The 27627-nt window shown below is 34.0% G+C and overlaps 3 protein-coding genes and 1 pseudogene across 6 annotated transcripts in view; 2 read left to right on the forward strand and 2 right to left on the reverse strand.

Annotated features, from left to right (window-relative positions):
* Positions 1-144: 144 nt before the first annotated feature.
* Positions 145-2846, forward strand: LOC115447835 (probable ATP-dependent RNA helicase DDX23). The gene has a single exon (XM_030175075.2). It carries the CDS (start codon positions 259-261, stop codon positions 2749-2751), a length of 2493 nt encoding a protein of 830 aa, XP_030030935.2. The 5' UTR covers positions 145-258; the 3' UTR covers positions 2752-2846.
* LOC115447836 lies at positions 2818-8085 on the reverse strand. Its single transcript, XM_030175076.2, has 8 exons — positions 7948-8085; positions 7699-7862; positions 7061-7227; positions 4814-4923; positions 4463-4598; positions 3981-4171; positions 3664-3705; positions 2818-2941 (listed from the first exon to the last, which is right to left on the reverse strand). Exons 2-6 carry the CDS (start codon positions 7860-7862, stop codon positions 3981-3983), a joined length of 768 nt encoding a protein of 255 aa, XP_030030936.2. The 5' UTR covers positions 7948-8085; the 3' UTR covers positions 2818-2941; positions 3664-3705.
* A 155-nt stretch (positions 8086-8240) lies between these two features.
* Positions 8241-27627, forward strand: part of LOC115447832 — a 59067-nt gene continuing 39680 nt past the window's right edge. Inside the window, exons 1-3 of one of the 4 annotated variants that reach the window (XR_003939044.2) lie at positions 8242-8491; positions 9785-9868; positions 13015-13188. Coding sequence is in view for 1 of the 4 variants with exons in the window: in XM_030175071.2 (XP_030030931.2) it covers positions 8582-8648; positions 13015-13188 (241 nt within the window). In the remaining 3 variants the exon portion in view is untranslated. Of the gene's footprint in view, positions 8649-9784; positions 9869-13014; positions 13189-27627 lie in introns of those variants that run through there. The other 3 variants (XR_003939043.2, XR_005113319.1, XM_030175071.2) reach the window with 3 other exon arrangements.
* LOC119190967 lies at positions 24786-25477 on the reverse strand (annotated as a pseudogene).

Genomic DNA, 27627 nt, shown 5'->3' on the forward strand with positions numbered 1-27627 from the left:
CGCGACGCATATAATATAAATATCATTCTTAATATTATGTACCATCTTATGTTCTGGCCTTTTTGAAACTGACTAGAGTGATTTGCTTATATTACTTACTATGGTATTTATGGTCAAGTGAATAAAAAAATATAAAATAACCTCTATAGCCAAATGTCAAAACACTAAAATTTGACAATCTGTGTCGTAGGTTTGGTTGTTAAATTTTATTTGGTTACACCTTAGAAGTAACAACAAAAAGTTTTATACACAAGTAGAATGGTGCGAGACAGAAGTCCTGAAAGGAGGCGATCGCGCTCCAGAGACCGGCGTGATCGCGATCGTTACGACGATCGTGACTCGTATCGGGATAAGACTAAACGCAGAGAAAGGTCGAGAAGTCCTAGAAAAGACCGCGATCGGTCGCGAAGTCCTAGCAAGAAAGACAGGGATAAGTCTCGGAGTCCGGGAAGAAAGGAACAAGACAGAGCTAGGAGTCCTGGAAGAAAAGATCGCGATAGGTCAAAAAGTCCGGCGCGTAAAGAACGTGGTCGTTCTCGTAGCCCTAAGAAGCGCGACGTTAAAGATAAAGAGAAAAAGTATGACGAAAAAGTTAGAGGTAAAAAAGATGACGACGCTAAAGTTGAAGACGAAGAATTAAAAGACCTAAATAAAAATGATGTATCAGAGTTGAAAAAAACAATAAAGAAAGAGCCTCTATCACTGGAGGAGTTGTTGGCGAAGAAAAAGGCGGAAGAAGAAGCCCGCAGCAAACCTGTGTTCCTTACAAAAGAACAGAGAGCTGCCTTAGCTTTGGAAAGACGTCGGGAGCAAGTAGAAGCAATGAAAGCTCATGTTGATAGACCTGCCATTGCTACCATAGATCTGACTGGTCCATCTAAGAAAGAGGAGAAAGAAAAAAGTAGAGATGAACGTGATAGAGAGAGACGGGAAGAGAGGGAGCGTAAATATGAAGAGAGGAAGGCTGCTGCTGATAGAAAAAGAGATAATAATGAGGAATCATCTAAAACAAAGGATAAAGAAAGAGAAGAGGAAGCTATTAAGGCCCGCTATTTGGGTATAATTAAAAAGAAACGTAGAGTCAGAAGACTCAATGATAAGAAATTTGTATTTGATTGGGATGCATCAGAAGACACTTCGAATGATTACAATACTTTGTATAAGGAAAGACATCAAGTGCAATTCTTTGGTCGCGGCCACATTGCAGGCATAGATATAAAAGCACAAAAGAAAGATCACAGCAAATTTTATGGAAATCTATTAGAGAAACGTAGGACCGAACTTGAGAAGGAACAAGAGAAGTTACGTTTGAAGAAGGTAAAGAAGAAGGAGGACAAACAGAAATGGGATGATCGTCATTGGTCTGAGAAAGACATGGAGGAGATGACAGAAAGAGATTGGCGTATCTTCAGGGAGGACTATAACATTACTATAAAAGGAGGAAAGATTCCAAACCCAATACGTTCCTGGAAGGAAGCTGGCTTCCACCCCGATATAATGGAAATTATCAATAAGGTTGGCTATAAAAGCCCAACACCCATTCAGAGACAGGCTATTCCAATTGGTCTACAAAACAGGGATATTATTGGTGTTGCTGAAACTGGTTCCGGTAAAACCTTGGCATTCCTTATACCCCTCCTTACATGGATTCAGTCACTTCCAAAAAGTGAACGCATGGAAGATGCAGATCAAGGTCCATATGCCATCATATTGGCTCCAACTCGTGAATTGGCCCAACAGATTGAAGAAGAGACAAACAAATTTGGTGTCCCATTAGGCATCACTTCAGTAGTAGTTGTTGGTGGGCTTTCCAGAGAGGAGCAAGGTTTCAAACTCCGATTGGGGTGTGAGATTGTGATTGCAACACCTGGTCGTCTCATTGATGTATTGGATAATAGATATTTGGTCTTAACTCGGTGCACATATGTTGTTCTTGATGAAGCTGATCGTATGATTGACATGGGTTTCGAACCTGACGTACAAAAAATTCTGGAATACATGCCAGTGTCTAATGTAAAACCAGACACGGATGCTGCCGAAGATGCGTCTCTACTGCTTGCAAATTATAACACGAAGAAAAAGTACAGACAAACTGTGATGTTTACAGCTACTATGCCACCGGCCGTGGAGCGCTTAGCGAGAAGTTATCTCCGAAGACCTGCTATAGTATACATCGGATCTGTTGGCAAGCCTGTCGACAGAACGGAACAAATAGTGCACATGATCGGCGAAAACGAGAAGCGCAGAAAGTTAACAGAGATCCTCCAGCGTGGCGTGGAACCACCTATTATTATATTCGTCAACCAGAAAAAAGGCGCAGATGTACTGGCTAAAGGTTTGGAGAAACTTGGCTTCAATGCTTGTACATTGCACGGTGGTAAAGGCCAAGAGCAGCGTGACTTTGCATTGGCTAGTCTTAAGAACGGTTCGAAGGATATATTGGTGGCGACAGACGTCGCTGGTCGTGGTATTGACATTAAAGACGTCAGTATGGTCATCAATTACGACATGGCGAAGACGATCGAGGACTACACACATCGTGTCGGTCGTACTGGTCGTGCTGGCAAAACTGGTGTGGCTATATCATTTGTGACAAAGGAGGATTCGGCACTTTTCTACGATTTGAAACAAGTGCTGCTGGCTAGCTCGGTATCCACCTGCCCGCCGGAACTAATGAACCATCCGGAGGCTCAACATAAACCTGGCACAGTGGTTACAAAAAAGAGAAGGGAAGAAATGATATTTGCGTAGACATGAGTAGCTTATATTTTCAATAGTGATGATGTATCAGTTTTATTTTTAAATTAAACCATTGAATATAAATATAATTTATTTATTGTATTTCACATTGTCGATTACATAATCGCACTGCGGCAGACTAGTCGGTAATAAGTTAGTAACTCGGTAAAAAGGTCTTCACCTTACTTCAGTTTTCACAGCGCTGCAAAAGAAATTGTCTGATATTATTCTCCTTTTTCATTGAAGCAATGGTCCGATATACTTTTTGCAAATAGAAATTTGAATAGACTTTTATGCTATTATTTATTCTAAAGAGCCCAAATATACGATTTCTGGCTTATGCGCTGGTTCAAAATTTCGCGCGCACAAAGTTAAGCAAAAACTATTATATCTCAATTATTTAACAATTGAGTAAGACTTCAATACCATGACTGATAATGTTTCCAAGAATAATCCATACATTGCATTCATAATAACTAAGATACGCGGAACAGAGAAGATTCACAATCTATACTATAAGTGCGTTAACTGCGGCGTCGAACAATGAATAACAATCCGCCGGTACGCAAGGCGTTTTACGTAGCTGGTACATTTTCATACGCTAGGTGTGTGCTACCGCACTCTTGTCTGGAACTGGAGTTCGCTATGGGAGCGGGGGTAATCAAGCGTATGGCGTTTGGGGCCGCAGTCTAGTCATCGCCTATAGAATAAATGCAGATGGTTGCAAAATATTATGTATCTTTTAACTTTAACGTTTTACTTAGATGCATTGAATTATGAACTAAAATTTTCGTAAGTCGTATCATACTGTTAGTGCTAAAACAATAGAAAATATGTTAACTTCGTAAACCAATGCATTTTATAAATTAGGTAACGTTCACAATGTCGATAATACAATAGGTTTTGAATAGTCGTGATACTTACCAGATACACTGCAATCATCTACTCTATCAGTAATGCTGATACCTGAAAAACAACAAAATAAATTATTTAATTCATCTTGTTTTAGATTAATACTTTGAATTGTTAAAAACAAAACACCCATAATAAAAGAAGCAACGCATGCTTAAACAAAAATGTGAACACATTCCATATACTTTATATCAAGCCAGAAAAAAAGAATAAAAATGCAAACAGAAGAAGAAACAAATTGCCATGTCAGATTGAAAAAATCGAATAGCCTTAGCAAAACACAAACACAGACCATGGAAAAAAACAATCACACACATTCAAATTTCTACCTAGTCCTGTTTATCCAAAGGTTTAGAATCTGCAGACTCTTTCGCTGGAACCTCGTCCTTAGAGGGTGGGGGCATGACAGCCTGCTTCACTGATGAAGCTAATGAGAATGTCATGTCAACAAACTCCGAAAAGCTTTTTGGTAATGACAATTCCGGGAATTTCACCTCCAGTTGGGGATCACCTGGTTTCACTGATAAAACGAGACTAGATGACTATCAAATTTTTAAATACACAATCAAATGGAGCAAAAATGGTTTAATTACTGAAATCACATACAATTTATTCTGAATATATTCAAGTTAAACTGTTTTTTACAAGTGTGCATTTTATTTCAGATGCAAATTTCTTGCACATAGAAACTACTCATTATATAATGTAAAACAATAACCATACCTGAGTCTTTGAGGCAAAAAATGTTAAGATATTCTAGAATAAAGTCCAGATACTATATCAAAAGTTCACCAGTAGTACAAATAATTACCTCCATACAAGAAGTTGTAGGCAATGTTGATGTACTGCTTGGCCAGGTTTGAATTACTTTTAAGCACTTCCTTGGTCTCCTCAGGGAAACATACCATACCCATTGCAGTGGTTCCAACACCAGCATAGAATACCCTCTGAAAATTATTGTATATTATGAGAATGCAAATATTGTTTATTGTACACAAAAGTTGGAAGGCTTATCGCCTTTATAAACTGCATGAATTTTGTTGCCTAAAAATATTAATTTTGTATTCATGAAATTCATGCATTAAGACAAAATAATTCATAGTGAGATTTTAAGTAACAAGTTAGTTGAAAATACTATTTTTAATATAAAGATTCAGCTCACCCTAATGATACCTCCTCTGAGGCCAAAGATAAATCCAGTGAGACCACCCATTGCCACTGCACCATATCTCACTTCCTTGTTCTCCTCTTCTCTGAGATATTTTACGATCCCTAGAAACATATAGAAAATTTTATTTGTTAACACAATACTTTATGAATATTCATCAACCATATAAATGAAAATTCCTATATTCCAGTAAGAAATTAAATCTGATATTTATTTTCAATCAAGTTTACTACTAAGGTATAACTATAGTACACAGAACCAGGGATGTTATGGATATACAATTTCGGATATGGATACGGATATGGATATAGGAATAAAATTATATCGGTTTCGGATACGGTTACGGATATGTAATTATTTCGGATTATCCGTAAGTTTCGGATAGTTTCGGTTACGGATATAAGATTAAAGTGAAATAAAAATGTTATGTAATACAGTAGGGCGACGATTACTAACTATTGTTCGTCGTCATCGTCGATTATTAATTATGAACTAATTGGGGAATTAATTAATTGATTTAAGATGAAGTTTCAGTGAAGTAGTGCCACCTCCTATCCGTGGAAAGTTTTTAACCGACTTCAAAAAGGAGAAGGTTATCTATTCGACTTGAATGTTTTTGTATGTTTGTTACCTCAGAACTCACTCATTTATGAACCGATTTGGAAATTATTATTTTTTATTCGAAAGAATATCTCTCCAGATTAGTCCCATAAAATCGCTTCAGTATTTTGGTTTTAAAACTAAAAAAATCCTAGAATAATTATGTCGTACAAGAAAACGAAATCGCGAATTTAGCTTTCCTGTGACGTTTTTAGTTATGTTTTTGCATTGAGTTTGGTTGAGTGTACTTCTTACATACTTATACATACAGCATAACACCTTTTCCCTTTTTCAGTGGTAGGCAGATGCGTAACATTTCAGCGCGATAGTCGTACTGTGTGTGAAACATATCAGTTGTGTTTAGTTGACTCTACTTCTGACATACATACGGGTACATATTTATAGCATCACACCTTTCCCTTTTTTAGGGGTAGGTAGAGGTATAACACCACAGCGCGATAGTTGTACAGTGATCGAAATATATCAGTGTGTTTTTGTATTAGGTTCGCTTGAATCTACTTCTTACATACAAACTCGTATAAGTCGTCTACTTTTTTAAAAAGAAATAATATAATTGTTCGAAACCAAAATTTTCAAAAAATCTGAAAAATATTCATAACTCGAAAACTATGAAAAATCGCGGAACATACATGCGGGTGATTCGGATACCCCAAGGGGTGCGCTATCTCTGGATCTCCGCTTGGCACTACTTTCTGGGACACCCTGTATATAGCATCACACCTTTTCCCCTTTTCAGGGGTACTCAGAGGTGTAACTCCTCAGCGCGACAGTCGTATTGTGAGCGAAAGACAACTACGCCATCGAGACAGTCTATTTTTTACTAACACAAAAAAGCAAAAAATAAAAATAATTTTAACAGAAAATATAACCGCCGAAATTATAAAGATTAAACGGAAATTTTTCGTACATTTATTAATGTATTTATCTAGCTAAACTAGCAATTTTAATTAGGCACCAACTCCAAAATTGGTATCCAATATATACTTGTTATGTGAAATTCTTTTTTGGTTTTGAGTGGTTTTTGAAGGTGGTTTAATTTTTTGTTTAAATTATTTTTAATATTACACTGTTTACATTTTGCAAAATTACCTTTAACTTGATAAAAAAAATGACCAAATTAAATTACTTTGGACGCATTTTGTCCTTATAAATTAATTTAGTACGTAACACAACACTTTTCCTTTACTTTATTAAATTAAGTAAGTACCTACCTACTCCTAAATAAAAAAAATATTATGTATGAATGAGGTTATGTTATGACTAAAAATAACAAATATATTATATAAGATTCACGTGGCGGGTGAGCGATGAAACAAAAACCTGTCGGTACATATTATCCGAAACTTATCCGAAACTATTATACCGGATACGGTTACGGTTACGGATATATTTTTATTTCGGATATCCGATAGTTTCGGTTACGGTTACGGAGCTCCATAACATCCCTGCACAGAACTGCATTGCAGAATGACACCATACAGTATACTATTTATAACATATATCACACTTTGTAAAAGTGACATAGTTGTGGTGCTATTAAACATTTCACAAAATATAGCTGGATGTTATACTGTAACAGCATTAATAAGTTTATTATTTGTTTTTAATGGCCAGACTTACATTCACTTTTATCTTGGAATTCATGGTAGTTATCCTGTACAGAGTGCTTTATAGACTCAGTGTGCTGGAGCAGAGACTGTGCCTGCTCTCGTACCGCACGCACAGGTGATAATAAAGTAGACTTTATGTATCCAACTTCTTCTTGATTTGAATTGGACTGCAAATACCTGGAAAATTTATTTTTAGTTTTGTAGGTCAAAAATAATTATTAAATATATGCATACAATTTAGTAAAGCATTGTTTAAATTTCATAAGTTTAAAAATGGAAACTAGAATTCTTAGCTATTTCATGATTTACATTATGTCTTTTAATTACGTACTATGTTTAGAATTAAAGAGATAATTGGAATGCAAGATCATTGTTTTGTCTCTAAGACAAACATTGAAATCAATCTCAAAATGAGAACAAATTGAACACATTGAAAAAAACCTTAACCCACAGAAACTTACTTGTATAGAAACTATTACACAAATGGATGTACCAAACTGTTACAAAAAGTAATTATTGGCCAACTTGTGTTGTTTAATATTCATAGATTGATTTGATTTAATTCGGATTCTTGTGTATATCTATTATTTAACATCTAATCACCAAATTTGTCGTCGGTTTTTTGTGTTCATGTAAGGGGATGCTTACTCTCCGTAATCTGCATGAGGAGCTTCGTATATCGGTAGCTCGGAAGGCCGCATCGGAGGAGGCTTCGCAGGCCCGCTGGGCTTTTCCATTACCGGCGATGCTGCATTTATTGTCGGAATCAGAGCCGCAGCTCCGACAGAACCTAGCACCACTTTACGGAGCATCTAATATCAAAGCAATATAAAGTTATGAGTAGGTCTTAAAAACAATAGTAATTAATGCTTAAAAGAGATTTTATGTTTGTTTTACCTCTAAAGAGATGTTACACCGCGAAAATTACATAAATAATGATGGATGAGCTAAGATAAATCAGCTGGTGAGTGACATAAAGAAAAATGTTGCCTTAAAAGACAACATGTGTGTTTTGGTTTGCGACTTAGGTATAGCCTTTAACAATAAGTATTAAAGAATTTCAGTTAAAAAGACTTCATATTATTTATAAAATACTTATTGTTAATAATATTTGAGTAACATTATGGTAGGTATTACATTCCGAACAAGTATTTTATATCTTTAACAACTGGCAACTCATAAAAATACTGCTGTCAAATGAGAAGTTGACAGAACCAAGAATTGTCATGGCTTCGATGTTCGATATGTCATATTATTTCTTTCGCCTTTCTATTGTGTATTGCTGTGATTTTTATGCATGCTCTAATTGTCGAAAAAATTAGATGTTAACTGTTAATTCAGAATACCGTAAATTGTGATTTGTACTAAATTTATTATTTAAAGTGCGTTCACTTTTTTCTTGTGACAATCGGAAGAATAAAATTATGGTGATCGTGAATTTGTGAGTACGGTTTTAAAGAATCGGAATTATATTAAGTATATTATTGTCGTGTAACGTTTCAAGTTCGTCGGTGTATTGTATTTATTAAAAATGTCCGGGGTTCTTGCCGGTCATGTTACTAAACGTAGGAGAGGTCGCCGTGTAAAGACTCGTTCAGGTATGCTGGTATTTGCTGCTGTGTTTTGAGCACAGTTTGGTTATTGTTTGGGTTTCTCATTTTTTTAATTATTGCTTGTTTACCATCAGGATTATCATCTTCTTAATTTCCGCCTAATTTTAGAAATAGATCATTAATATCATATCATATCGAAAGACATAGAAGCCTGTTTTAAACCTTCGAAAATATTAACATTTTAACTGTAGAATATAGAACGAGAATGTAATTTTGGTTAGTATCAGTTACATGACAGAACTTCGATTTTTTTAAATAAACTGTATTAATATATAAAAATATGCATTAAATCTTTCTGAGCATTGTTATTTAGTTTACCAACAGGTTATTGCAATTTGAATAAAATATATTTACTTTATTAAATATATTGTCCCTGCATTTTATGCAATGAAGTGTCTGTAATTATAATTTTGTTGTTGTAATTCTAAACTAAATAATTTGTTAAATATAATGAATTTCAGAGTCATTTATTTAAGTTTCATATAATATGTAGGCTCATAATATTTAGAAATTAAAATGTAGTTTATCACTATGGTTCAATATATATATTTTTTTTATTAATATGTCTAAACTCTTCAGAGAACTTTTCTTTCAGACAATTTTTTAAAGAAATCACTGATTTTAAGTCCATTAATAAGATTCTTATATATTTTTTGTATGTATAATAATTGTATTAATTTTTTTCATTATTTTTATGAATATAAGGAATTCATATACCATATTATTTGCATTGACTATACATGATTCTTTCAAGTACCAACAATCTATTTGTTTTTCGTTTTACAGCAGCAAATCATTCCATTTTTAAAAAAATATTGCTATTGATTGCAATCACTGATATAAATTAAAAGCTAAAAACATTAGCTTGTCTGGTTATCAATTACCATTTAATCATTTCAAAAACCATTTTCTATTTGCCACAAAAAAATTATAATGTCTGGTTTAAGAACTATTTTCCAATTCACCAACCTACATAAATATTATTTTTACTTATACTGAAATTGATGTCTTGTGGAATGGGACCTTTTTCACAAACTTAATTTAACTCATTGACAATTAGTGGTATATAAAGCTTGGATAACATAGTTTACTTCAATACTAACATAGTTCCATTGATTCAGGGCAGTGAGGTGCATGCCGTTTTACCATTGACTATACCCACGAGCCAGCTATCTGCAAGTGAAGATTGACTTTGGGATGAAATGGTACATAACTTCTATTTACATCTATCATTCTTAAAGCATGTACTGAGTTGTTTAATTGAGTGGTTTTTGTTAAAAAGCACTGGTACACAAAACTAGTGATTTCTTAAATATTAGATGTGAATTAAATTTTGAAATAATTTTGCTCACAAATGTTATGGTTGAGTGATTGAAATTTTGTAAATTTATTTTTTTGCTAAAATTATTTTATAAAATTAGCATGCATAAATGTCAATGTTTGAATAAATACTTAATATACCCATTCAATTTCACAACTTAACAGAACTCTGTACTATGAGAGTTCAAAGCGAAACCTCTAGAATAGAGCCATTATATTGAGTAGATATAATTGTAGTCATCAATGATATGGTATTCGGTAACAATATCGTACCACAAAATACATATTTACATTATGGGCAAATTGGTTTACTGTTAAGTGATATGCATGTATTTAAGCTTTGTGCATGTATAAACAGGATGTTCCAGAAAAGAGGTATTAATATATTAATTTAAGCTATATTCAGATTTATAAATAAAACAATATATACAATACTATTATACAGATATTATTAGTATTATTGATCACCTAAAATAAAATATTTATTGGAATACCAGTACGAACAATCAAACAACAATTTATAATATTTTTTAATCATTCGTAAATAACTATCGTGAGCCGTTATCCACTTTAATATACCTATACAATCCCAGATATTCTAAAATGAGTACCAACACACTTTCGAAATAGTGATCTAGTTGTACCAATGGTAAAATTAATCTGCTTACAATAATAAAATACAATCCTTGCTAATAAGAAATGTAACTTCACCCTCAAAAATATGAGCAGAAAATCCAATAAATCTCAGAGCACATTTCGTTAGCCTTGTCCTTGTAAAGGAAAAACATGCATATATTCATAGATAAATTCATTGTGATAAATTGAACGTATGTATACAGATGACGTAATTGCCTAGCTTTGCGGGCTTATAATGGGGCAGAGAGTGGTTGTTACAATTACCATGACAATGGACCAACGGCGATTGTAATTTGCTCGTTCAACCTTAACATTAACAAGATGAAGCTGCATAAAAATGAGCGCTCTTTTACATTTAAAGTAATTTAGATATGACATGTGTATGTTGTAACTATATTTTTCTATTCTGAATATTTATTTATAAATAATAAAAAGTAAATAAATATTTTACTTTTTATTGTACAAAACACACAAAAACAAAAAAAAAAACGATGCAAAGAAGAAAAGAGAGACAAAAGGCACATGTACAAATGGCTAAATGTTTTTATAAAACTTCAGAAATGGAGATCGTTTAGACTTAATATTATTAGGCATCTTGTCATGTATCGAATGCGGAATAGGAAGAGATTACATTTCAATAGTTCATATGTTAAAAATTTGTTACGCTCTTTGAATTAGACTTCAAATGCCATTTGCATTATTATATTGATATAATAGCAATATTGCGGCCTCTTAAAATCAGGATGAGAATTAATTATATAGCATATTAACTCTTAGTAAGCTAGTTGCGAAACAATAGAACAAAGAGTAATTGTAAAGTAATTAATGTGTTATAAAATTATAATAATATTATCTTTACAAAGTTCAATCAGACGTTTCTAGTACATTTATGTGCACATAAATATGTTTAATTGGTATGGAATACCATGTTAAGTGTGACAAGTGACTACTATTGCAGCTAACTAAAAACATTACAACGAAAATACCTTTACACTAATCTACATATAATATACTCGTGACCCTAGAATGTTGTCTTGTGCAACTTTCGGTTCGACAACACCCAGACCTGAAACAAATATTTGTTCACATAAATATTTTCGGTGCGGTATTGACTTGACCTGCGGCCACTTATTTAGGCTTCCCTTACATTTATCACTACGTCGTCTGAGATAGATAATAGACTTTAGTTTAATTGTATCTTCATGTGGTAATTAGCCAATCACCATTTGAACGTGAGCGTCAATTGCGAACTCGCCACACCCGTTCCTGACACTCAAAGTTCCGGAGCTGTCTACCATGAACGTCTTACCGGCGCGGCGTCTTAACAGCGAAATTAAAGAGAATTTAAACAATATACCATATTATACATTAACAACTATTATATGTTATATATGTATATTGAACTTAAGTAGAAATAATTATGACTATTGTAATTGATAAATAGAAAAAAGTTACGTAATCGGGATCCTACATCTATGTATGAAGGAACGTACTGAAAATATAATTAATAATTTAAATTTAAATTCACTTGTAAGTAACTAGCAGTAAAAGATTTATATTTATAAACTATTTGTAACTTAGAATTATGTATAAAAAATAATGACTACCATCATCAAAATAACATAATTTATTAATGTATATGATCATTCTGCAGATAAAATTAATAGCTTACAAACTTAACAAAACCTAAAATTTAAAGACTTTTATTACACCAGTAATTACCCTAAAACCGAACGGTCAAAGTCCCCAGTGAACTCGGTTTTGTAGACCGCGAATGTAATATCAATTAGTAATATTTCGTAATGTTGCCCAGTGTCAAGATCACGTTTGCTATAATGTGGGTCAGGTTCCGAATTAGCATGATATGCCATAGCTGTAGTAGGTTATATAACAAATAGGGGGTGACTAATGGTCTAAGACCCTGACCTGACCCCATCTCTCCCTACTCTTTTATGCTAGTCGCGGACTTTTACTTGTAATCTATATTTTGATAAAAACTTTTGCCAAGGATTCACGGAATCAATTTTGATGCGAATGCTCGTTTTATGTCTAATCAGGAATAATCTGGTTCTAATAAAATCATTCGGAGAATAGATTAAACTGTTTGCTTTGCATTAATTTGTATGAAACCTAATAATATCTCCGTCCAGTAATTGTCCAAGCTTTCCAGTCGGTACTCGAAAGTTGGCAAGTCTGCAATGTGCCGTTTATTTCGTATTTCTTAGCTTTGTAATAAAAGTTCAATAACGACTTTGTAGTTATTGGAGATGTTAATTCTTTTACCTTATGAAGTATCCTAAGGTAATAACGATAGGTACAAAACTGTGAACAATTCTTTTAAGTGTATAAAATGTTGACAAGTATAAAAGTAACATATTTTACATAACGTTTCCAGTGTTAAGAATGATGGCAATAATGCAGGACAGGAATAGTGAGGAAGTACCGAAGGAGTTTCTCGAGACGGGACGCACGGGCCGCAGGAACGCCATGCCTGACATCCTCCACCCGCAGGGTGCCGAGGTGACCACAGCTGACCTGCCGTCGCGGCTGCAGCAGCTGGTCACCTCTGGTAAGTGAACAGGCGCTTATTATTTTAGAAATAATCCTGATTAATATGATGAACTAGGTATCCGTTTTGTTACTTTTTCACGTCAAATAAGTAATTATTTAGGAACCAAACGAAAAAAAAAATCCTGAAAATGGACATTTGTAAGATCTTGATAATTAGGTATATCTGGTATAGTGGCGTTATAATGCCGATCTAAGAATTCACTGCATTGTTATGAAATTATTAAGTTTCATATTGCGTCCTAGGATTTTAGAAAGTAATATCCCTAGTGGCTACTGAGTAGGGCTGTTGTATTAAGTGCCGTGTTTCTTCACGCTTTAGTGTCATTATCGCGTACCTACTACTGACGGTCCCCGCTTGCCTAAGTTGCAGTGATGGTACGTGTGTCTGATTGTCGTGCCAAGCTTAATAAATGGTTCCTCGTCATCAGTACTTTTGCTTTCACTTTATTATTTAAGTATTTAATATTAATACCACATTAATATTATTTTTTTTATGAATATTCGCGAGAGGAAGGTTTAAATCGTCTCATTACACAAATCTGATGCACTATCACTAAATTATCTTTGATATATTGCAGTGATAAATATTGTCACCAAAATTATAATTATGTCAAATGTGTGCTTTTAATATCAAGACATTTATTTATAAAATGTCGTTTTAATATTATTATTTTTTTACACCGATTTTTTTTTTATTGCTTTCTATGACGTAATGAGCTTGCCGTTCACCTGATGGTAACCGATACGACCGCCCACAAACAGTAGAAACACCATCCGACACCTTGAATTACAAAGTATTGTTCGGTAATCCACTGCGCTCGCGATCCTAAAACTTGAGATTTAAGTCTTATTATGTCCAGTACTTCCACTGGCTACAATGTCCTTCAACCGGAACACAACAGTGACTACACACTGCTGCTTGCCAGCAGAAATAGACAGTGCGGTTGTACCTACCCAGGCGGACTCTCACATACGAGAGACCTCCCACCAGTAAAGTTTGGTAACTCGGCGAATCATGCAAGCACCTGGACTATTTTTGCATGCAATTATAAATTATAATATTACAGAATAATTGGAAAGTGGTTGCTAGGTAGACTATAAGGAAACAATGGTACATAAAATACTTGAGTATAGATATACAGTAGACGCATTATAAGATGGGCAATTCATGGTAAATATTGATATCATTTCATCTAACACGTGCCTGTCATTCCCATTTGTAATGCTGCGTCATATCCTTTGTGTAAAGTCTCGTTATGAAGTAATTCGTTAATTGTCTGTAATGACTCATCACACAAACGGTCCAGACAATTCTGGAATGTAGGGATAAAAACTATTAAGCATGACATAACTCCAAAAAATGCCTAGAATTTATTATTTCTTTCTATGTTAAGATATTCCCAATACAGATTTATGCAGCGAGGAACTTGAATTTAAATTATTTTAAGATACATTGATGATTGTTTCGAGGTTATCTCCACTGTTATTTGTGGAGTGTTTGTGATTCTCTATTATAATTATAATGAGAACGTAAATATATGTTTTCCGACTCGATTCTATCTAATAATAGTTTCGTAATGTCGATTTTATGTAATCCACGGCCCATGGTCAAGAGGGGACAGCGCCAGGGTCAGTGGGGCGCCGTGGTAACCCTGAAACGCCAATCAATTAGGAAATAACAACTCTACCATGAAGTTATATGTCGATATATCAATTGGAATATAATATGTATTACATGTGTTTGTACGTCCCAGTTGTACTCAGTGTGAAGGATTTGTTATTCTAAACACAGATCAGAACAGTTGAGAGAGTCCTATTTTAGGTATCGAATATATTTATCTATATAAAGTTGAAGAAATCGTTTGTTGGTTCGAAGGCGCTAATAACAGAAACTATTTAACCGTATGTGATTTTTATTTTCACTAATAGGTTTTACATTTCTCCTGTGTGCCATAGGTTATTTTTTATCCCGGGAAAATATAAAGCGGGACTTTTATCCCGGGAAAACCTTTCCACATGGGCGGAGCTGCAGGAAAAAATAGTAAAAAATAGAAAAAATAGTTAGTTATACTTGGCTCCAGGCTATGACAGCTATAATCTAAGTTTGTCAGAGTTTACGCCGCTGAATCAACTCTAATAAATATAATGTTTCTAGTTTTACGCCCACAAAAGTCATAAGCGTATACGGTATCACGTGAAATGCATTTTTGCATACTGAGAATATGAATATATTATACAGCACATGCAGACATCACATTAATCTACTACAATGCACAATAACAAGAACTGTTTTAGTTTATTTTTTCGCCGAAACACCGAATAAACGAATCCACGTCTCAGACATTCTAGAGAAATTTGATTGTCTGGTAAATAAGTGAGTTGTGTTATAGCCAAGTTGTGTCGCGCCAGACAGGTTATTTGTGGTGGCCATATCTAGGCAACGACTAGCAAATTGGATCTGAAGAAATGAAATGAATAATTTCATTAGTTTGTCTAGTTATTTCCTAGTAAATTTGTTTGTGTTATATTTCGTTATTCCAACATAGCATTAACTGTATAAATATTTATGTTCTTTTCCTATTTTTTGTATGAAGATACGCTCATAAACTCTATGAATAAAAAATATACCTATTTATTATTGAATCGATGACCTTTTATAAATTCTATATCTAACAAATTCATACAGTATTGATCTACGTTGTTTGACGTCAATGGTACAAGTTAGACCATAAAAACTGGTCATTACTGGTGTTTTTTATTCGTTCAATTAGCGTTGCAGCAAATTTTTTAATACTCTTAAGTATACAATATAATAATATTGTATTTTAGTAGATTATAATTGCTAACTACTGCAATAAAGCTGGCTGTACGTAGCGGTGTTAGGTGACTTTACTATTAATAAAGCTGAATGGGATCGCACCGTATCGATACGGGAAGTTCTAATAACTTCTATTGAAACCCGACCATCCCTACTTGTTTGTGGTTTTCCCTCCGTGACGCTTTGTCGATCAACATGGTTTTTCGTAATTCATTTTTAAAGAAGAATATCTAAATCTGTCTCGTACTTTAAAAGCAGTGGCTGACCTTGTGAAATTATTTATAATTTACGTGATATTTTAGATATTTCTCAAGTTCAAATGTAACTTCTGAATAAACATGAAAATATATAATTGCATGAAAATCCAATAATGAAAAAGAACAATTTTAAATGTATTTGAAAATACGTTACCTACTGTTGTGTGTCATTTTCACTGTCATAAAAACAAATTATGCGAGACGAACTTCCATGCATTTTTGCATCTATTGCATTATGCATTCTCCAATAGGGATTTGTCTTAGAAAAGGAGATAAAAGATTTATAATAAATACTCTGATGGGTGATGACAATAATCAGTAACTAAGAAATTTATTGAAAAATTCCAATTGCAAATATTATGAATTAATCAATATCAAAGTACAACATTGCCAATATTAACATGCATTGTCCTGATATATTTCTTCTAATATCGTATATTAATATTGGGAAAATTTCTATAATAAACGAAGAACTATTAAAACTCGAGAAGTTTGTTTGCATTCTCTGATACGCGGTCAGTCACATTGCGATATGTACGATATACGACAGCGATTACAGTCGTTACAAAATTCTTCGTATCTAATCCGCAAATTAATAACGATTGACGTACATTGAAATCTAATCGATTTTAATCTATTTGTCTGTTAGCATCAGGACCGGATATATTTACATGCATTTTTTTTTTTATTGAAAATAGTGATGTTCTGCATTTATAAACCTATGATGAATATGAATTAAATTCAATTTTGAAAACTATTTTATTTTGGGTTTTAAAGAGCTGCCTAACCACATGTCTAGTAAGTCGGGTATCAGCTCCAATATTATAATGTTGGCCAACAAGGCGTTGCGTCGGTTTACGGTTATAACAATAAGTCAACCTGCCCCAAATTTATGCAATTCAATCGTAATGTCACTAACTAGTTATATTTGAAATCTGCTTGTGATTGATTCCTTCCTAACCCAATATCTTCGGAGATCAGACAAGTGCGCAGGAGATATTAAAGTGCACAAGTATGTGCGCAATACACAGGTGCACTCTCTGTTCCTTCACTCTCATAGTCTGGTGAGACGGCAATCCGAAATATCCGGAGATATATCAGGCGCAGGACCAACGGCTTTATGTGTATACTGAGGCACAGGGGTATCACACCGCCAACCTCCTGACTCCGGGCTGCGACTGAGTAATTTTTAAGACAGAAAAACCCAGTTACAATGGATATTGTCCCGGCCTGGTATTTGGTCCTAGGACCTAAACGCGGTAGTAGTACTCGTACCGTGTACAATTAAAACTACGCCACAGAGGCCGTCAGATCAAAATAAAGCGGCTAGTATAAAAATATTAAATCTATACATACTATAAGCAAAGACCCCAAAAGCTGTCTGTATGTATTTGATTTTCTTAAAATATACTGAACGGATTTTTGTACGGTTTTTACTAAAAGATAATGCAAGTATTGAGGAAGTTATAGTACATTACGGGTTTACGTAAATTGACTGAAAATATAAGGATTACTGTTGGTCTCTCCCCTCATTTATCTGCTTGTCTGAACGCGATATACTCAAAATTTACACAACGGATTTCTATGAAATTTGGTGGTTTGGAAGGTTGAGACCCTGATAAGGACAAAGGCTTTTTGTCCCTGGACAATATATATCGGGACTTTAATCACAGAAAACTCTCGAACGCAGGCAAGGCCGCGAACAAAAGCTAATAATATGTTACGATATCATCAACTTATTACGATGATTCAATTAAGTATCGGAAGAGTAAATTACTAAAGGGTGGTATCGATTTATCGGCCGCAATGGTACGGAAATAGGATCATCATTCACTGTCGCGAGTGTATCGTTAGTTTAAACGGTTTCTTCCTTTAATGCTAATGTAACACACGCGGCTAGTAAGGCAGACGCTTTTGTTATAAATTGTGTCGTTCATAATGGCTTTTGTCTACTTCGGTGGTGTAGTTGAATTGCGGAAAGACTTTGCTGCGGTCTCGGCTTCGATTCCCGAATTGGGTAAAGTGATATTAGATTTTCTGTTCAGTATCAGTTCGAGAGTCTGGAATTTGTATCAGATGATATAGTATGCTAGCTTAAAATAAAAGGGATTGACTATACTTCTCACGAAGAAAAAATGTTTTTTTAACGCTTATAGGCGATTTGAAGTTTTTTATTTCTTCATATACTTTTGTGGCTGATTTTACGTATAGCAAAAATGGATGCATTAGTTGCAACTCTACATAATTCTTCGGGAAAAAGTGATAATGTATTATCATTTTAATATAAACTTAAGTAATACCTTAATTTCCCGTAATTGCCCTCATCGAAAATCAGAGCTGTAGTACTACTAACGTTGTAAGACAGCATGCAGTTGAGTTATAGGTGCCATTGCTGATATTTTTTTGCTATAAGTAATCTTAAGAAACATAAATTCTTATTTATATATAGACGTTCGTATTGTTGTTTTGATCTGTGTATTAATGCCAGCAATAAATACATCTTTCTTTCTTTCTTTCTTAATATGGTTGTAACTGCGAACCGCAATTTGTTAGCATTTCAAAAGGACTTTGAACAGGTTCTTTCAAATTCGTCTTAAATCAATCTTCTATTTGACATTCGATATTAAATTTTAATATAAATTTCGATTTTGGTATACGTAGAATCGTTGTTTTATACAAGTTATTTGACAAGTTGATTGGCTGTTTGGCTATTCGGTTTTTGAAGTCTTGGATAATCGATATGCCAGCGTAAAAAATTAAAAAAATATTTTCTGTCAAGTAAGTTCTGGGCACCCTTCATTCGTACCAAGGCGATATAGAGGGCGACTAAAGTGTTACATTGTTTGTTTATTCTCAAGCACATACACAATGTAAACTACTACCGACTCGTGAGACTATACGTAGTAGGTATTTGTATAAAAATGCTACATTGTACAAATTGTATTAGAAGATATTCAAGGTTGAACGAGCGTACTTATCTCCACGAAGACATGATGGTATATCTTATGTGGTACAATTCGGAAAACCACCATACTATACATTTTCTTAACTGGGCACTGTCCTTTTATTTACAGACATAATTAACATAAAATAATATCAATAAAGTCTGGTACAATAAAATGCATTTAATTAAAATAATACGTTCATTAGAAAATCAGATGACCACAAACTATATAATGTGATATCCATTTTGTCTTGTGGTTTGCGGTAAACAACCTCTAGAAGTTTAGTGAGGACGATGCAGTTCATTGAACCCGATATTCGACTCTTTTAGTTGGCAAGTTTAGGGAGTTCGGGAATAGTTGTAACTACCTATCGATATAATATGTACTACATACTAGATATGGCGTTCCGAACATTCACTGTGTTCAATTGATTTGAACTGATATCCATTCAAACTGACTTTAGTATGATCAATATTTACAGCTTGAGGTTGTGTATGGAGTTGCGCTCATGATACAAGAAGTCGAGTCTAAGTGTAAACCTGAATTTGAATAAAAAATATTAGTCAAATAAGTGAATTTATTTGTTATACAAGTGAATAAATAGGTTGTAACAGGGATATTTTGGTTGCAATTTTAGTTCAGATTTTGAACAAATAGTTTATATGGACGTTCGTGTCTATAGAATATACGTCAATGTAAGTAAGTTTTATTTAAAAATAAATGTTTTAAATATTTTTAGAATATGCAATTCTATTATAAGTTAAGGATAAAATACTTAATGCTAGATAGTTTACTTGTACCTAGCTTTATAATTGTATCGGAGACGCGTGGCTTGGTCACGTTTTGCAGTGGGATTAACAAAACAAATTATAATTGTTTCGAATGTAAACATAGCGTAATATCTTTGCTTGCAATCAGTAATTTATTTTCAGTTGGCCTCATCTTATCTGCCAAATATTATCTCTCTCATAAAGGTTCTTTCAGACTAGACGTAAAGCCCCCAGTTTTTTCGTTTTTTTGTTAAGATGTGATTACATTTTCCGCACAAGAAGACGTCAATCCCAAGGCGGGCGAATACTATTATGTTTCATGGTCCGCTTAACTGATGAAATAGGGAACCGGCCTATGCTTGATTTTGTACATTATTCTATATGTAATGGTTAATAATACGAAAAAGAAGCACTCCTGCGAAAACTGCATAACAATTGGTTAAAAAATGAGCGAGTAATTCATATTTAAAATATTGTAATGTGCAGAAGTCGACGCGATGTGGGGATATCGCTTCATCTCATTTTTTCGCACGCGTCGTAATTCCTGATGACGTCACATGTGGATATTTCGTCTCTTTTCTGTTTCTTGTTAATTACCCCTTCCACCGAAATTCAAAGACTTATAACTTGTTGATTTTTTACCGGATTTTAATAATTCCTTCTGTGTTATAATTTATATTATGTAAATAATTGATAATAGTAAAGAACAAAAATGAGTCCGGTACCCTATTTAACACATTTCGCAGAAATTAGTGTATGCATTATTCTAGCTACATTGGCTGTCAGGTTAAATATCTTGAAATTCAAAACATTGACATATATTAATTATACTAGTTGTTGCTCCCGTCTTCGCTCGTGTGAAAGAGTTTCCGGGTTAAAAGTCCCGCTGCTCAATATTTTGGTCATAGTGGCTTCCACATAAAAGGTAGATATATGCCGTCGCGGACTTTCATTTGGAACTATTTAAGATAAACGATCCTACGATACATCATCTTTATATAATCCCAATGGTTTAGGCAGCGTACGCCAAGATAGCATTTTTTTTCGTCTTACTTTAAGTACACAAAATCATTATAAATTGTGGGCCATGTGTTATTCTGATATATAACCAATATTACTGTACAGTTTCATCTAAATCCGTTCAGTAGTTTTTTCGTGGAAGGGAAACAAACATACATACACCCATACATCCATTCTCACAAACTTTCGTATTTATAATATAAGTAGAATTGCATATAAATTAGTATCTAGTATTAAAATATAAGTACCTAGTTTACATTCCATTACCTTTATTATATCCATCGAACGTCGATAGATCTACTGTATTTCCACAAGTAATTATCAAAGTGATACGGTAATTATGCTAATATTAATTGACGTATTGTTTATGGTCCGATACGGTTATCGTGATCCATCTGTGACACAGGTCTCTATTATCTACTAAAGTTTAGATTTCGCGTGGAATTTCTTCACCCATAAGCATGTGACATATCACGAAATTATTAATCAAATATCGCAAGTAAGACTTCACAGTCGTAGCATATTATGGTCCAAATTTCATTTTAGGCAATATAGTAACAATTATAATATCACTTGTAAATCAATAACATACCAGGTTATTAAGTAATTGTATTGTGTACATATCATGTTGTATGCTTTAATTATTAAAAGAAAGGTAAGTTTGGACAACCAAGTTCTCGCAGGAATATAGGTATATTGCGCATGGACTTCTAAATGGTTTTACATTAGCAACAATATTAAAAAGTTTCGCTGCAAGTTCTGCAAATATTAAAATTGGCAGAGATTAGCTTGCCGTGTCTATGTATTTACACGGTTAACAATTGCTAAAGAAGATATATTCCCCAAGTTTTCTTTTTAATCTAAACCCCGCTTTACAAACATATTGTCACTATTTTTATTTGTAAATACTGAAAGAAAAGCCTTCATTCGAAACCACGCAGAATCCACGCGGTTTGTCATATGGAATAACCGCGCAGGAGCACACCGGCTAATTGCGAATGACGTACTTTGCGTGCCCGACAGCTGATAACTGCTGAATAGACTCGTACGATCAATTACACTGACATATCGAAGATATTTTAATTTTTCTGCTGTCTCGTTGGTAGCTAAGGATGATTTGTGAGATTGTGTTATCGCGATTTACGTAAAATGTCGGTTATCTATGGGCATTTTTATGATAAAAAGATCTGGAGGAATGTTTAAGTTCTTCTATCTTTTTGTTTCAACTTGCCAGTGGTTAACTAAGTATGTATATTTAATGTCATATATCCTTATAAAGGGTTTTCAGGGGAGAACTACTAAACGGTGGCCAGTGAGTAGAGATGCAACTATGTAGGTGACATACGGTTCATCAAGCCTGTTTCCCTCGCATGATTTATTAGGGTGCGTACCTCGTATCAGTAAATATTATAACATAGTAATATATGCTACCTTTTTAATTTTAAATTCATATAGATAATTGTTTCACGATTATAGTTCTTATTACTTCTTAAAAGATTAATACGTATACTTTTATAAAACTGGTGGTAGGTCTCTCACATATGAGAGTCCGCCTGGGTAGGTACCACCGCAATGTCTAATCCTGCCGCCAAGCATTATTGTGTAGTTACTGTTGTGTTCCGGTTTGAAGGACATTGAAGCCAGTGTAACTACTGGATATAATAAGACTTAACATCTCATGTCTCAGGATGGCGAGCGCAGTGGAATGCCAAACAATACTTTATAATTCAAGGTTTTGGATGATGTTTCTGCTGTTTATGGGTGGTCGTATCGCTTACCATCAGGCGATTGGCAAGCTCGTCTCGTCATTCAAAGCAATAAAAAAAATAAACCTTATCAACGAGTGTGGATTTGGAGAGAGATTACTGCATACCATTTAAATACATTGATTGAAATATGTGGGTTAGGAATGTAAGTCAAGTAACAAAACAGTAATATTTATAGATATGAGCTTCGTAGCTCGTCTGCGTCTTATTTACATAGACAATGAATAAGGAAAGTCGGTTAATATGTTTGTGCATCACGTAATGGCTAAATAGATTTCTATGCAGGTTTAGTTATTAATATGTAAAGCGAAAATGGTTAACATAATAATTTGTTCGATAACTTTAAAATATAAAAGGGAGTAAATAATTTGAATAAAATTTTGGTGCGGTTAATGTAAGTCGATAGGAGCTGTGGTCATGTCACTGATCTAGTCTCCAATACATTCGTGGTATAGGCTTATAAGTGTATTAAGGAATCAATATTTTAAATAGTTTCAATGATAGAAAAGTAGTAAACTGGCAACTGCCTATTTAAAAAAAAAAACATAAAAATTCTACATTCAGCTGTAAATATTACATTTTACTATAGGGGCATTCCACGTGAAGCGGGCACGAAAAAAAACTCGATGTCTCAGATTTTCGTAATATTTGATTATGTTATACCTGTATATGTCCTCGATCCAGATACAAAATATTATTAAAGTATAAAGCCTGGTAAGCGAGTTAAAGGACTTTGAAGTTTTGACTGGCCGGCTGGTATACGCCACTTCGAATCCAATTATCAAGTTTTTAAATGTTACAATAAAATAAATAAAGCAATGAAATAAATACTTCATTTAATGAGCTTTTTGATTGTATTTTTGAAATTGAAAAATGTTTTTTCTTTGAAAAAATGTGTTTGAAAGTTACAAACTTGAATTTCACAAAGTTGGCATATTTATATTTTTTAATTTTTTTCTATAAATAGCTACTATTGTATAGATAATCCCTGCGAAGTTTCATAATGGGCTGAGAAGTAGTTTAGGAGCTAGACCGATTACAGTGCCGAAGCGCGGCGGTCGCCAGAAAGAGCGAAGTAGTAAAAACTTTCAATTAAACTAAATACTTTCGATTAGAGTATTTTATCATGTCTTGCATCGCTCTAACGATTCAATTACATCTGATTATAATATAAAAAAAAATATTTATATTACTGACGGTGCACAACATGGAATGCCCCTATAGTTGTATTATTGAAATATTAGTTATACAGCCTATTAAATAACATGACATGGTTATTTGTATTTAAAATTTCACAGATAATACGTTTCACAAAGTATTGCGTTACGACGTTTTTAATGTGAAAAACTTGCCATTCATGCACGTTGCGGTCATGTTTTAGCTTTTATTACTTACATCTTTTGTATTTATAGTGTTGCTTACATCTATACATATTATAAAACAAAGTCTCCTTTTCTATCTGTCTGAATGTTACCGATTTTCTCAAAATCTACTGAACTGATTTTTATGGTATTTGGTATGGAGATAATTTAACCCATGGGAAGGTTATAGGCTAGACTACTGTCAGAGTCAAGTCTGTACAGACAGACATAGACAGTAGTCTATCCTGGAGAAATATATAGCAGGACTCTTATTAGTCCGGTCAATTTAGACCAAAAAATGAGAGTGAAGTTACATAAAGTCCCAACAAGCTGAATTTCAGTGAAATTGTTCAAAATATAATTATAAACAATGTCTAGAAGTTCCCCATCATTCCCCCCTGTAAGGAAAAAAATTTAATTCAAGGTCAAAGGTCAAAAATGAGTTTTTCGCGATTTTCAGCAAAACGGTAAGTTTTATCATAAAAGTACTTCAGACAAAAATTGTAGATCATAAAATTATCTATAAAAATGTATCAATACTTTTTTCTTACGAGCCACCGTTTCTGAGATATAACGATTCAAAAGTTATAAAAGTTGTTATCATAATATGCACACGTTTCCACGCCACCTATGAGGTAGTGTACTTAGCGCGTTTTTTAACGTGGTTTCCCCAGTAGGGCTACTCCTCGGGTCAGTTGTGATCCTGTTTAATGTAAAACTTTTGCAAAATAACGGAAATTTTCAAAGATTGGGAAAGATAAAAGCGATGTAAATGAAAAAAAAGTGTTGAAGTTTATTCGTCTTATTCGTAAGTTTCAAATTCTTGTTCTTCTTCTTGATCTTCTTCTTGTTCTTCTTCTCCTGCTTCTTCTTCATCTTCATTTTGGATGCAAGTAAATTGCGTCAATAGCGATGTATCGCATGATACTTCGTCGGAGTCAAACGAATCCTCCATTGTTTGTGATTCAATATTAGAGCACGACCGGCCTTGACAATTTGTGCATGCCAAAGAACAAGACAGTCCGACTTTTTTGCAACCACATTTAGCACTGCATCCCTTTTGCAGTTGCAAAAAATAGTGTTCAGCAGTTTTTCCGGCGCAGGTGGAAGTAAAGTTTGAACTGGCTCTAATATATTGTTGACCAACTTCCAACCCCAGTCTGTAGGGTCTAGCTGATAACCAAGCCACACTTGAACTTGGTAATATACTCGAAAAAGATGTTGGTGAGCAGCAACTGAGGTTGGAGGAAGACAAGCTAATTGAACTTGTTTTTATTTTTAGTATTTTTAACGAAACATGCATATCGATGCTTATCTAAACAGGTAGTTTTTTTTAGGAGCTCCGTACATAGAAAGAAGAAAGCGGATGCCGTTGGTAATAACTTCTTGTTGAGTTGAATTACTCTTTTAAAAACTTCAGCACATTGAATTAAATCTTGTTTTTCAAACATTTTGAAAACTGCTGTTTTACCCCTCCTGTAAAAATGCAGATGTCGTATCACAGCCAGTTATTGCGTGTAAAAATAGTACATGATCTTTACACTTTACTAAAGTAAATAAACTTTTTGATGAATATATATCTGATTGATGCTGAGCTTTTCCTGGTTTTAAGAAAAAAATAGTTTTTTCAGTTGGCGTTCGAGCAGTGAGTAATACAAGTAAGTCAACATCTTCACCAACAACAATAGTTGTATTTGTCAAATTGAATTGCTCTATTGCTGTTTCAATAATCAATACATCAGCATCATTATTAGCTTGTTTTACCAATATATTTTCAGCCGTAAACTTTTCTTTCAACATTGAAATGAACCGAGACTTGTTGTGGGTATTTGTAAGAAATTTCTGTTGACTGGTTGGGACTGTCATAAGTTCATCAAATAAAATATCAGAAGATGAAGATGTTGCTAAAGTTCGACGACGTTGTTCTGCAGCTTTGATATTTCTCGTGCAATCATCATAGCCATCAAATACGACAGTAACTCTGGAACCAAAATGTCTACGTACATATTGAACGTATTTATCTAAGATAACGTTGAATGTTTCTTCGCTATCCCACACAACGCGGTGTAGTAAGTATCCTCCGTCAATGATGTATGTCGCATTAGTGTTGTTAATATCAATATTTACTTTTTCAAAACAATCGTAAATGGTAGATTTCTGTGTTTTACGCATCCCGATGTCATCAAATAACGATAAAGGGTAGGGAGCTAATTCATATTCAAAATATTTTTCAATTTCATCTTGAAATGCTGCAGTAATACTCATGCGTTGGAACAATAATACAGGGTCAATAGGTACTTTTTCTTCATGAACTTTTATGGAACTAGTCATAGTTAAGAGAGGAACAACTTTATCAGCGTGTTTTAATTTAATATTATTGAATGTCAGTCCTGTCATTTTTGCCGTAGAAGCAAGTCCAACTTCACGAGCTTTATAACAATTAATTTTATCGTCACCAACGACACCACTCGCAATAGAAACAATTTTGTTAACCTCTGGAAAAGGATCATGCGTTGAGAACCACTCTAAAAGTCTTCGTATGTCTCTAGCATCTTTTTACTCGTGAATCACTTGCATCAACATGCTGCTCGGTCGTATCCATCCTAACATTAGCGATATCTTCTAATTTGTCACAAACTGTATTCATAGCATGCATACTATAAACCCATTTACTGATGACGCTCTCTTTTGTACTTCTCCCTCGAGCAATACCTCCATCTGTCTTCATAGCTTTCATCATAGACTGCTCGATTACCATGTCCGTTGAAGTTCCACAACTTAATTTGTCTGAACGTCTAACTGTAAAAAATCCTCCCTGAAAACTTTTCGTAAACTTCAGGATCAATCAAATTCTGTAATTGTTCCATATCCTGCAAGTAAAGGTGTGCAGATTTAGCATAAGGAAAATGTCCAGACGCGTGAAAATAAGGAAGCATTTCTTTGACGCAGTTTCAAATGAGCTTTCCAATCCCCCATACGCTCAGCTCTTAGGAATTCTTTAGCAATGGAAACCATACAAAAATATTGAATCCAAAGTTTTGCAGTTGGTCCTCGTTCCTCATATTCTTTTAGTTTTTGATTAAATTTATCAAGTAAAGCTCCAGATACTTCATCGTCATTTTCAATATCATTGTATGAAAGAGTATTACCTAATATATGCTCGATATTTACGATTAGATCTGCATCCATTATGTCATTCATTTCAACTTCTTTTAATATTATAATTGCCAAAGTAAGCTGAAGTAGTGTATGAGCTCGAACAGCTCTTGCGTAAGCATGACCATTCAGCATTTTTCTAATGATTTTGACGCATAGATCTCTGCTAGTACTTCTTTCATGCCGCTTCCTTGCATAATATGACCAATTGCTCCCATAAAAGACATCAGTAAATGAAATCCTCCAAGTCTGATGATGATTTTTGATAATTCAGAGCCCTGAGGTGCGGCTGATACAATTTCTCGAGCTTTAGCATACAGGGGCTGGTCGAAAGTCACGATGCA

This window comes from Manduca sexta, chromosome 28 (assembly GCF_014839805.1).
Source record: "Manduca sexta isolate Smith_Timp_Sample1 chromosome 28, JHU_Msex_v1.0, whole genome shotgun sequence".
Classification (NCBI taxonomy): domain Eukaryota; kingdom Metazoa; phylum Arthropoda; class Insecta; order Lepidoptera; family Sphingidae; genus Manduca; species Manduca sexta.

Coding starts and splice junctions, on each gene's coding strand:
- LOC115447835 (XM_030175075.2), top strand. CDS start 259: ATGGTGCGAGACAGAAGTCCTGAAAGGAGGCGATCGCGCTCCAGAGAC.
- LOC115447836 (XM_030175076.2), bottom strand. CDS start 7,862: ATGCTCCGTAAAGTGGTGCTAGGTTCTGTCGGAGCTGCGGCTCTGATT. Junction 4,924..7,060: donor ATTCCAAGATAAAAGTGAAT/GTAAGTCTGGCC, acceptor ATATGTTTCTAG/GGATCGTAAAATATCTCAGA. Junction 4,172..4,462: donor CTACAACTTCTTGTATGGAG/GTAATTATTTGT, acceptor TCGTTTTATCAG/TGAAACCAGGTGATCCCCAA.